This window comes from Mirounga angustirostris, unplaced genomic scaffold (assembly GCF_029215605.1).
Source record: "Mirounga angustirostris isolate CCGP_5_RB_7025 unplaced genomic scaffold, mMirAng1.0.hap1 SCAF_5, whole genome shotgun sequence".
In the NCBI taxonomy this organism is placed as follows: domain Eukaryota; kingdom Metazoa; phylum Chordata; class Mammalia; order Carnivora; family Phocidae; genus Mirounga; species Mirounga angustirostris.
In genome coordinates this window covers 127,427,907-127,440,129 of record NW_026991713.1, presented here as the reverse complement: position 1 = coordinate 127,440,129, position 12,223 = coordinate 127,427,907, and the positions used below count along the sequence as shown (strand labels likewise).

At 39.0% G+C, this 12,223-nt stretch overlaps 1 protein-coding gene across 5 annotated transcripts in view; it reads left to right on the top strand.

The window, feature by feature from the left end:
• OPTN (optineurin) overlaps nucleotides 1-12,223 on the top strand; it is a 55,055-nt gene that overhangs the window by 32,811 nt on the left and 10,021 nt on the right. For 2 of the 5 annotated variants that reach the window (XM_045874414.3, XM_045874415.3), the window contains 4 exons: nucleotides 839-997; nucleotides 5,835-5,965; nucleotides 7,044-7,126; nucleotides 10,156-11,037. In XM_045874414.3, the coding sequence (XP_045730370.2) occupies nucleotides 839-997; nucleotides 5,835-5,965; nucleotides 7,044-7,126; nucleotides 10,156-10,283 (501 nt within the window). In that variant the 3' untranslated portion in view covers nucleotides 10,284-11,037. Of the gene's footprint in view, nucleotides 1-838; nucleotides 998-5,834; nucleotides 5,966-7,043; nucleotides 7,127-10,155; nucleotides 11,038-12,223 lie in introns of those variants that run through there. The other 3 variants (XM_045874416.3, XM_045874417.3, XM_045874418.3) reach the window with 3 other exon arrangements.

The window sequence follows — 12,223 nt, the reverse complement described above, 5'->3', positions numbered from 1 at the left end:
CACATCTTCTTTATCCATTCAGCTATTTGATGGACATTTAGGTTGCTTCCTAAATAGGTAGCTATTGTAAATACTGCTGTAATAAACGTAGGAGTGGAGATATCTTTTTGAATTAGTATTTTCATTTTCTCTGGATAAATACTAGGGAAGTGGGATTTGCCGGATCATAGGGTAGTTCTATTTTTAACTTTTTGAGGAACCTCCATACTGTTTTCCAGAGTGGCTGCCCCAGTTTGCATTCCCACCAACAGTGCACAAGGGTTCCTTTTTCATGGGCACCAGGGTTCCTTTTTCTTGTGCACGTCCTCGCCAACACTTGTTGTTGTCTTTTTGATACTAGTCATCTGACAGGTGTGAGGTAATCAGTTTTTAATTTAAACATGTTTTTTCTTTTCCACTGACTTCACCATATAAGAGTAATATCAGTGGGAAAAATAACAGTATCAGCAAGTTACAACCTCACTGAGATCAGGGTTTGTCATTATTTCCCTTATTTTAGTGTTTTTTTTTAATTGTTTTAAATTAAGAAATTATAATTTACAAACTATAAGTTAATAAAACTTTCTGAGTTTAAGTTATCATTGCTAATTAACAGAACAGTTTAGAGCCAGGCATTTAAAAAAATAAAACTTCGTTTAATGTTTTACTAAAATAGGTTGAATTAGGGGCACCGGGGGGGGGCATCGTCGATTAGGACTGCTTGAGACTCTCCCTCTCCCTCTGCCCCTCCCCACCCCTGCTCATGCACGCTGTCTCACTTAAATAAATCTTAAAAAATAATAATAAATTAGGTTGAGTTATTTCACAGCCACTTCTAGAATGATCTTGTGTCTTTCAGTCAGAAAAAGTGGATAAGGTGGTACTACAAGAACTAAGTGAAAAGCTGGAACTGGCAGAGAAGGCCCTGGCTTCCAAGCAGCTTCAGATGGATGAGATGAAGCAGACCATCGCCAAGCAGGAGGAGGACCTGGAAACCATGACTATTCTTCGGGCTCAGGTAAGCTACGTTCTGAAACATGAACTGGGTGAGGCCAACCCTGATTATGTTCTCCTATGGGAAAGTGATGGTGTTCAAAATATATTTTGGGGGATTTTTTATAATTTCCACCAATATATTTTAAAACATTTTTTATTGAAGCATATCACATGTGGAAAGTGCACCAAACTTTTAAGGGTAGGGCTCAATGAATGTATCCATTCTATGGTTGATAGGTAGTTGGATTATTTTCAGTTTGGGGCATTATGATTAAGGTTGTTCTGACATTCTTGTGGATGTCTCTCTTTGTTGGCCTGGGCGTTCCTTTCTGTTGGGTGCATACCCAGTTAGCAGTGGAATTGCTGGTTCCTAGAGTATGCATGTTACTCAGTGTTAGTGGATGTTGCCAACACTTTTCCAAAGTGGTTGTACCAGTTTTCACTCCCATCAACAGAGTCCCTGTTGCTCGACATCCTTACCCATCCTTGTATTATCAGTATTTTTACTTTCATTTGTAAGCATTCTGGTGGGCATATAATGGTGTCTCATTTAATGTGCCTTCCCTGATGACTAATGAGACTGAGTACTTTCTCAAGTGTTAACTAGTCTTCTTGGTGCTCCCTTTTGTGAAGTGCCTGAAGACGTCTTTGCCCATTTTTCTTCTGGTTTGCTGTCTTGATTTTATGAGTTTTTTATACACTCCAGACACAAGCCCTTGACAGTTATATTTGTTGCAGATTTCTTGGCTCCGTGATTTGTCTTTTCACGCCCATAAAAGTGTCTTTTGATGAACAGAAGTTCTTTATTTTAATGAAGTCTACATTGTCAGTCTTTACACTTACAATTAGTACTTTTTGTGTCCTGTTAAAAAACTTTCACTACCTCAAGGCCATGAAGATACTCTCCCATGTTGTCTTCTAAAAATTTTACTCTTTTGCCTTTTACATTAATATCTAGAAACCGTCTGGAATTAGTTTTTCTTTATAGAGTGAGGTAAGAGTGAAGACTTATTTTTTTATCATGTTGCCTTGGCACCGTTTATGTTAAGTGTCATCTTAAGTAATGTGCTGCCTTCTTTGTTGTATCTTGTGTTCAGGTGTCCATGGGTCTATTTCTGGACTCTCTACTGTTCCATTGAGCTATTTTTGTATCCTTGCTCTGGTACCGTACTGTCTTGACTTACTATGAAGCACAAAAATTTTGATACCTGGTAGAGTAAGTTTTCCTACCTCATTGATACTTGTCCAGAGGACCTTAGATTTTCTTTCCCTTTTTCATTGTCATTTTAATTTTAGCATCCACTTGGTATTTTACACACACACACACACACACATGCACACACACACAGAAAAACCTCCTGGAGCTTTGACTTGAATTATATTAAATAGATAAAAATCAATTTGGAGGTAACCAACATCTTGACAACAGTGACTCTTCCAATGCATGAACATGGCGTATCTTCTTTAATTCTTCTAAGTAATATTTTTAATCTTCTTAGTAAGATTTTGCTCATCTTTTAATAGGTTATTCATAGATACTCTCTATTTTTATGATACTGTTACAAATAGCACCTTTTTAAAATTTTCATTTTTTAACAGCTGCTATTATATAGAAATACAATTGATTTTTATATATTGATTTTGTATGCAGTAGACTTGCTCAATTCACATTTTAATTTTAATAATATCTCTGAATATTCTTTTGACCTCTTTACATTCATAATCATATCATTTAAATAATGACAGTTTTGGGTTTTTTCCTTTCTGGTTCTTCCTATGTTTTATTTCTTTTTCTTGCCTTATTACACTGACTGGGTCCCTCAAACAGTGTTGTGTAACAGTGCAGATGGCAGATAGCCTTGCCTTGCTCCCAGTCTCAGAGGCAGTGATTTTAACATTTTACTGCTAGGTGTATGGTGTTTGCTGTAGGCTTTGTAGATATCACTTATCAAATCAAGGAAATTCCCTTTTCTTCCTTGTGTGCCAAAATTTCGAGTGGATGTTGAATTTTATTTAGGGAAAGTTTTTTTCTTCCAGTAATGATATAATTGGATAAATATATTCCTTTTCCCTTTAATTTGTTAAAGTGGTGAATCACATTGATTTTTAAATATTAAACAAACTTTACATTTCTTGAATTACCCTTCGTACATATTGCTGGATTTGGCTTGTTCATATTTTACTTAGGACTTTTGTATCTATATTCTTGAATAAGATTGGCCTAGAATTTTCCTTTTGCTAATGTCGTTGTGAGGTTTTGAGATCAAGGTTTTACTGGCCTCATGAAAACAAGTTGAGGCACATTCCTTCTTTTACTCTGGAAGAATTTGTGTACCGTGGCTTATTGTTACTGGTTGGCCCCACTCTTGCTCCTGGTGGGTGGAGGACTTGCAGAAAGTTTATCAGTGGGAATGCATCCTGCCTGAGATGTAAAACCACAGAAAAAGGGGGGGAAACCTTTGTCTCTTGTTATTTTGTTTGTTTGCTTAATTAAAAGTGGGATTGCAGTATACCTTTTATACTACAACTTTTCAGTCATGATGTATCTTGGACTTCTCTCTGTATTAGTACTCCTAGCCATTTGTTATTTTTTGAACAGTGGTATGGTATTCCAAAGTGTGCATTACCATGATAGATTTAACCAGCCCTCTATTAATGGATGTATAGGTTGTACCAATATTTTTGCTATTATCAGCAATGCTGAACTGAACATTCTTGTATGTATGTCTCTGTGCACTTGTGGAATCTATAGTGAGATGTAGACATGGAATGGTTGGGTTATTGGGTGTGCCTGTCTTTAAGTTAAATAAATATTAACAAGTTGTCTTCCAAGAATGCATAACCAAAATTATCCTCTCACCGAAGGAGAAGAGAACGTCTATTTCCCCACCTCCTTGTAGCATTCTTTTAAATGTTTGCCAGTCTGATAAAGATAAATTATTTTTAACATAACAAAGTCAACAGTTTATTATTTCTCAGTGACCACATACATACTCATTACTCAAATATGAACTCCAGAGGAGTTCTCAGTTCTAAGTTGACTGGACTTAGAGTCTTGAGTTTTCTTTCTATAGGAAGAGAATTTCAACCCAAGCTCTTTATAGCGTTTGTTTGTTCGGGTACCTCATGATACTGTTGTCATGTCCTTTGTCCTTCTGTACGTGGACATTTGTTGAGTTTTGGTAGATACTCTGGTTTATTCATTCAGCCACTTCTTTTTGAGCCTGAAACGTGAGCCACTGATGTCACAGGGCATGTAGGAATGGACAGAACGACCCGGGTCTGACTGGCTCAAAGCTGATCAGTGATAGAAGTAAGACTGTAACTCAAATTGGGATCTGACTCAAAAATTTCCATGATGCATCAGTGGTCACATAAAATGTTCACAAATGGCAGGAAGTCCCTTAAAATGACCTTTTTATCACAGAGTTGTGTGATTTGTTTGTTTTTGGGGGGGGGTAACTAAAACTGTGATAGAATATTTTTTTATTTAATTTTACTTTCAAAAGTAAGAAAGATAAATATTTGTATCCTAGAACCATGAAATTTAGGGGGAAAACCCTAATTTTAAATATAGAAAGTTAAAAACTGGTCTTAGAGTAATGTTCATTTCACTATTAAGGAGTTCATCCTTACTTTAGAATTTTGTAACAGTGAAGAAATCACTATCACGGCATAATATTTATATATTTCTAGGTAAGAAATTATCCTCCATTTTAGCAGCTGCAGCAACAAGCATTTGTCATCTTCGGGTTTCTGTGGGTCAGGCATTCAGGAGCAGCTTAGCAGGGTGCTTCTGGCTCAGGGCCCCTCGTGAGGCTGCGCCCAAGGTGGACCGGAAGATCCACTTCCAAGCCGGCTCACTCACAGGGCTGTGGGCGGGAGGCCTGAGTTCCTCACCCTGTGGGGCTCCCCACACAGCATCTTACATACCCTCATGACATGGCAGCGAGCTTCCCCCACAGCAGGTGACCCAGGAGAGAACAAGGCAGAAGCCATACACCATCATTTCTGCAATATCCTAGTGGTTCCACGGGTTGGCTCTATTCGTTGTGGAAGGGGACCACATAAGGGTTGGAATACGAAAAGGTGAGCATCCCTGGAGCTGTCTTGGAGGCTGGCTACCACCGTGAGGACTGGCATAGAATATGGGCTTCAGTCTTGGTTCAAGTGCTGGTTTGACCACTTACCTAAATTACCCCGGACTGACAGCTGTTACACTTATGAATGTAAAATGAGCATAGCAATTCTACATTCGCAGGATTTATTTTTTATTATGTTAGTCACCATACATTACATCATTAGTTTTTGATGTAGTGTTCCATGATTCATTGTTTGCGTATAACACCCAGTGCTCATTACAACACGTGCAATAAGGTAGGAATATAGGCATCCGACGTAGGACCTTGTATATGTTTGGAATTCAATGAATAGCACCTATTTATTATTATTATTTAAAATTTAATTTAAGGCCAGCCTTCGTAAATATACCTGACAGTAAATAAACCATTTACTATATTAAGCTAATCCTGAATATGATTTTTTTAAAAAGACCACAGAATTTTACTGAACGAATGTTATGTGCAGTGTTTAAACCACCTATATCAATGTCATTGTCAGGTTCTGATTGTCTAAAGTGTGACACACACACACACACACACACACACACACACAACTTGTCTTCTGTCTGAAGGTGGTTGGAAGTCACGGTCGCCACTGGTTTCCAGCAGCACCGTGCGCCCCTGTTCCTTACGAGGGAATCACAGGGGGGAGCACTCCCCCTGCACCCTGTCACCCGTTGGGCCGTAGAGAATCCACGTACGTCTGTGTAGTAACTTCTGTCTCTTCCCTTCTACCAGATGGAGGTTTACTGTTCGGACTTTCATGCTGAAAGAGCAGCAAGAGAGAAGATACACGAAGAAAAGGAGCAGCTGGCCCTGCAGCTGGCAATCCTGCTGAAAGAGAATAATGCTTTTGAAGATGGAGGCAGGTGAGGCTTAGGAAGGCTCGGGAAGGCTCAGAGCACACACCTGGAGCCCTGGGCACAGGCCGAGCACAGGGGGCCTGTCGGAGGTGCTCCCTAAGTTGAGCTGTAGGAATCACGCTGAGCACACTTCGCTTGATTGTGTCCCTGACACTCAGCGTGACTTACCACGAGGCTTGGCCACATCTCGTGGGAACCTGATGAGTTCTTTGCTCTTGGACATGCTGTAAAAACTTTGACCTGTGTGTTGCGAAGTCCTGTCTGCTGTTGTCAGGGGTATATAGTCTTAAACCCTTTAAACAATTCTGTAATATGTTTTAAAAGAAAATATGGCTAAAATTACTTCTGTCTTTTAAATTTCCATTTTGAGAAAAAATTGAAATAGAGAGAAATAGAAATAGAAAAATACAGGGAATAAAATAGCACATACCACGATGTACTCCGCACAGAATTGACAGTGACATACATTTATTTGCATCATGGATATTTTATCAAAAGGAAAAAGGGCGAAGTTGGAGCCTCCTCTGTTCCCCACCCCTCATTATGTTTCTCTCTCTCTCTTTGCCCCATACTGCTGGAGTTTGGAGGGGGTTACGTCCCCATCTGTTCTATACTTTTACATAGTATCAATATAATATCTGTCATATCTTGAAACAGCATAATATTAATTTCTCTGTGTGTAAGTTACGAAATGGTCACTAGGTATTGTTCTGCAGCTTATTTTATCTAACACTGTGATTTTGAATTCTGGAGGTGTGTGTATATATATATATATGCAGTTTTATTTCATTCTCTTCAATTCCTCTATAGTGTCTTGTTCTAGAAATACGCCACTTTTTTCTAATCCATTCCCTTATCAGTTGACAGTGTGGTTATTTACTGATAGATTTTTTTAATCCTAATTGTTAGTTTCTTTCACTACTCTGTGTCCTAGTGCCAATAATATTTAAAATTCAAGTTAATCCTTAAGTTCTGGTTTTTATGAACCTTGCATTTTTTTTCAGCTCTTTTTTCCCCATCCTGCTGTTGAATGTCTGCTAAATGTTGTCGTAGAACATCACTATCGTGTTGCTTTTCATCCCAGCAGGCAGTCCTTGATGGAGATGCAGAGCCGTCATGGGGCGAGAACCAGTGACCCCGACCAGCAGGCCTACCTCGTTCAGAGAGGTGAGTCACGTGTGATTGTAGGTGTTCAGGGTTCCAAGGAATAACTATCCTGTGAAGAAAATGCTTGAAGACAAATTTCACTACATTCTGCACAATGAATTCCAGATCAAACTGCGAAAAATATAGCACCCCTCAGTCTTATTTCCAGTGTACCCTGTTCTTCATCCATTACCGACTGAATCCAGACACCAGACTCTCTTCATACTGACAGTAAAGCCTGGTGTAGCTGAACTTTTAACCTTTCCCCCTCTAATTCTCTACAGCTGTTAGCCAGCTGAATCACTCCCTGTTTCTTGAACTTCTCCTAGGCCTGTATACCTGCATGTACTTGCTTATGAGTCATCCTTCCCTCACTCACCTCCCTGCCTCCCTTCCGTCTCTTTCCAGTGAACTCCTACCCCATCTGTAAAACCCATTTCAAATACCATCTCCATGATTCCAGCAGAATGTGACCTCTTCCTCCTGAATTTCTGAAGTACTCTCTTACTGTTGTATCTGCTATTTTATTTTATAATTACTGCTATTTTATTTTATAATAATAAGTAATTTTTATAATTATTTATGTGTTCTAAATGTGCATCTAAGTACCATATTAATGAAGCTGTCCATTACCTGGTGTTACGCACATAATAATGTTAGCATTTACTGAGTTTACTGTGGACTGACATGAACGTTGGCCTCAGGCATGTTTAGCGTCACAGGGTAAAGCTGTGTTCTTCCCCAAAAGCTGTGTCTACCCACTTGAACACCACCAGACATTTTCTCTAATCTGATTTTAAGTATCCCAGAAACACCCATTTACCTCTGTTATCAAAAGTGCCTGCAACAGGTACTTTTGGGTCCAAAAGGACAATGTCTTGCACCTGAATTTCTTTTTTTTTTTAAGATTTTATTTATTTATTTGACAGAGAGGGAGAGAGCGCGAGAGTAGGAACACAAGCAGAGGGAGTGGGAGAGGGAGAAGCAGGCTTCCCACTGAGCAGGGAGCCTGATGCAGGGCTTGATCCCAGCCCTGAGATCATGACCTGAGCCGAAGGCAGACGCTTAATGACTGAGCCACCCAGGCGCCCCTGCACCTGAATTTCTTAGAGGAAGATTTTCTTTTGTCATAATTAAAGAAGGCAAATGCCTATTTATGTTAAAAAAAAAAAAAAAAGTCACATACTCTTCTACTTATATTTATAATCCAAAAATCATCACAAAGTACACATTTATTCATGATTATCCTAATAAGCTTTTTGTCTTGTAAATAGCCGTATTCCAAACAGAGACTGTCTTAAGATTCTTTTATTTTATTTTTACTATTATAATTTTTTTAGCTTCATAACAAAGCTGCCTTAAACAGTATCTCCTCTTGACTGTATTTCATCATTATGGTCACCTGTGGCCATCAATGCACCTGCCCTGGTCCACTACACTCAGCTGAGCACAAGGCATGGTCAGGTCTGTGGTGGCATGTGGCCTGGTTGGAGAGACAGGAGGGCACATAAAAAGATGGGTTCATAAAACAAGATAATATTTAAGTAATAGAAATAATGGTGCTGAAGGTCAGAGGACAGGTTGATCACTGAGGGCCAGGGGAGTTGAGAAAGGCCTTGAAAAGGTGTGACTTTAAACTTGACCTTGAAGCTAGGATTTACATAAGTATGGTATGAGAATAAAGGGTCCAGGGCGGAGAGGAGTGTGATGTGTTAACAATGAAAACTGACTAAGCTTATTTTATAGCAGAGAGCCGGGAGGTAGAGGGAACCTGTTAACTGACTAATAGAACAGCCTAAGTCTTGAAGCCTAGACCAGGACAAAAAAAAAAAGGGCACAGATGGATGCAAGAAAGTCTCAAATGAAGAATCAGCAGTCCCTAGTAGTGCCCGGTTGTCATCTAGAGCAGAAAAAGCTGACTGACTCCTGATCTAAGACCATGGGACCATTAGAAAGTCCCCCACTTTCAGAACTCATACCCTGTCAGTATTTCTGTTCAAGGGTGCTTCTGGAGTTTGCTGAACACAAACTATCTGCAATAGTCTCACATATTATTCAATTCAAATAATATGCTCAGAAGCCAAAAGCCATGTTAAAGGTTGCCTCCACAGTCAGCCTCCAAAAACATACATTCCGGAGGCTGACAGAAAGTCTTGAGATCAAAATGATTTGCATTGATCCAGAAAGGTCAGACCAAGGCGATGTCCCGGGAGCCAGAAGTCATTTCCAGCATTGATCACAGTTTGCACATGTGGGACCTACTTAGAGTCAAGGCTTATTTCGAGCATTCTTTAATTTAGGCTTGACCCTCGGTGCAGTTCCAAAATTGGACGAAATGACATGACCCATTCTTCCATTCTTTCTCATCCCTTACTTTGCCTGGGCAGCCCTTACCTGTGCCTAAAACTCCTCTCAAGTGCAATGGGTCTCATCAGGGCGCCCTTCTTTGTCCTCCCACTAACCTGCCTTGTGCATGACACAGTATAGCCCATCCCTCATGCATTCCTGATGTTGCTTTTCTCGCCTGAAGTCCCCACCATCTCTGTTCCCCTCTCGTCCACCTCCCGGGTGCTCGGACACATGGGCCAAGTGAAAGTAGTTATTGGCTCTGCTTCTGAGAAGGTTCACACTGTTCTTAGGATATCTCTCCATTGCTGCTCACTGTTTTCTCCACCTTCTCATCCTCTGTAGCTCATATCTTCATCTGTCTGGTTCCTTCTCTCAAATATTCTTGTTTTTATTAGAGCACGTGTTGTCCTGTACCTAGAACTGAAACCACTCTATTCTCACATACCTACAACCCAGACTAGAGCCCAAATCCCAAAGTAATAGGAAAGCAGGTACCATTTTGGGAGGTGTTCTCTGTGTGTGTAGATTTCTTAAGTTAAAGACCCCCTCCCTCCCAAACAAACCCTGTATTCACTCCCCTTTAGGTATCTGTTGCAAAGTTGAGCAGGTGTTAATATTAATCGTTTGTTACTTAAAATCAAACGAAGCCACTCGCAACATGGAAGAAATGGAATAGCGTTTCATTTAATGCTTATTCCCAGGAGCTGAGGACAGAAACTGGCGGCAGCAGCAACAGCGGAATATTCCAATTCATTCCTGCCCCAAATGTGGAGAAGTTCTGCCCGACATAGACACACTCCAGATCCATGTTATGGACTGCATCATTTAAGTGTTCACATCTCACTTCCCCCCAAACTGTTGGTAAATATCAGATTTTTTTCCTCCAAGAGTTGTGCTTTTGTGTTGTTTGTTTTCATGCAAACATTTGCCTCATTATGTTTATTTTAGGGGAAAGAAAATATGTTCTAAGTGGGACATTTTCTATGGATTTCCTTAGAATCCTGAACATACCGCTTTTCTGATAATAGATTCTTTCTTTTTTTTAATGTTCCATGTATGTGGGCTGAACTGTTCATGCAGTTAATGAGCATGTGACATGGGACAGAGTAAATGTAACCGAAGGAAGAGGCCTCACAGATCAACTCTGAGAATCTTTTAAGGAGGCAGGAAAAATGAAGTGGTCACAGATTTAATCAAGAAAAATATCTTTGGAGTTTTTTTTTTTTAAATAAATTATTATTGTTATTTTTCTTCATCCATTTAAGATACGTCTATATGAGGTTGTGTGTATGTTATAGTTTTATTGCTGCTGCAGTAATTGTACCAAAGTTATGATGGGCCTGTTTTCATACAAGTGCTGTGGGCTTTTACTTAATCATTGGGACAAGTGAAAACATACTGGCGTACATGAGGAACATACATTAGGTTCACTGGTTTCATTGTAGCCCCAGGTATATGGGTTTGTACAGTAGATAGTTTATTAATTTCTAAAAAAGAACAGCTGTCTATTAATTTCCCTGGATGAGGCCATATATTCATAATCACAAAAATAGGTGTATTGCAAAATAAAATTTTTCTTTGGAGTTGTTCACATTGTTCATATATGGTTGGCCACGTTCATGGGATGTTTCCCATATTCAGCTTCATATAAGCTTAATACTTATTCAAATCTGTTTTGCAAATTCTATGAATATAAGCAACCCCCTTACTAAAGACTAGTATGTGTTGTTTGAATTAGAAATTAATCTTGCTAAGGAAGTGAAAAGATAGGGATTTGCTATATTTTGTAAACCCACAGTTCACTGAGATTAGCTAATACTGGGCCAGTCATAAAAGTAAAGTGTCTTTGTGTTTCTATATCCTAAAACATTTAGAAGAAAATTAAAAGATATACTCTGTTTGGGTTTGTCATAATAATCTCTCTTAGGCAGCTTGATTTACTACACACACACATATGTGTATCCATATATGTTTTTTAAAACCAGGAATCAAGACAGTTAATTCTGTCTTCATGCCAAGAGAACACACTGCACAGATTCACCAGTAACTTAGATTCTCCCACCTCACTCCAGGGAGAATGCTTATTAAAGACATGTCTAAAATAACCATGAAATTTTCATTTTAACTTCTTGTTTATAGTTTCTAGTTTAAATTTTTTTTCCTTACTATTTTGTATTTGAGGAAATAGATTTCTCTAGTGTCTTAAATAGAAAAGCAACCCAAATGGTTTCACATTTAAATGTTAAGGGACGATCCTTTTATGCTGTTCAAGTAAAAATATTAAGCTGATCCCAACTCTGAAGTAACAATGTGAGTGGGCTTATTAGAGCTGTGATCAAATTGTTGGCTGGATAATTCAAAGGATTGCAAATGAAGGCAAGTTCATATAGTCAGTTTAAATTAAAGCCATTGTACTGAGGGAAGCAAACATTTTGGTAAACAGCTTGTAAACTCTATGCATGTCTTCTCTAACTAATTTAGTCTCTTCGGAGACCTAGCTCCCATGTTACCAGGTAATGACACTTCACTGGAATGTCAGCCTCTCTTCTGGAACCCACCGCTCTCCTGTGTTCTCAAAGTGTGGCTAAATGGGAGCAATAGAGAGATGAGAACTGGGAAGAAATAGCAATGAACCAATGAAAATTTTACAGCTAAATAAGATTATAATAAGTCTTCAAGTGCCGTATTTTAAAATGGTTTTGATCTAGTTTGGCATGTAAGGAGCTTGAAAGTCATCACTCCCATCCTCCTAACAAGGAAAAGGCTGAA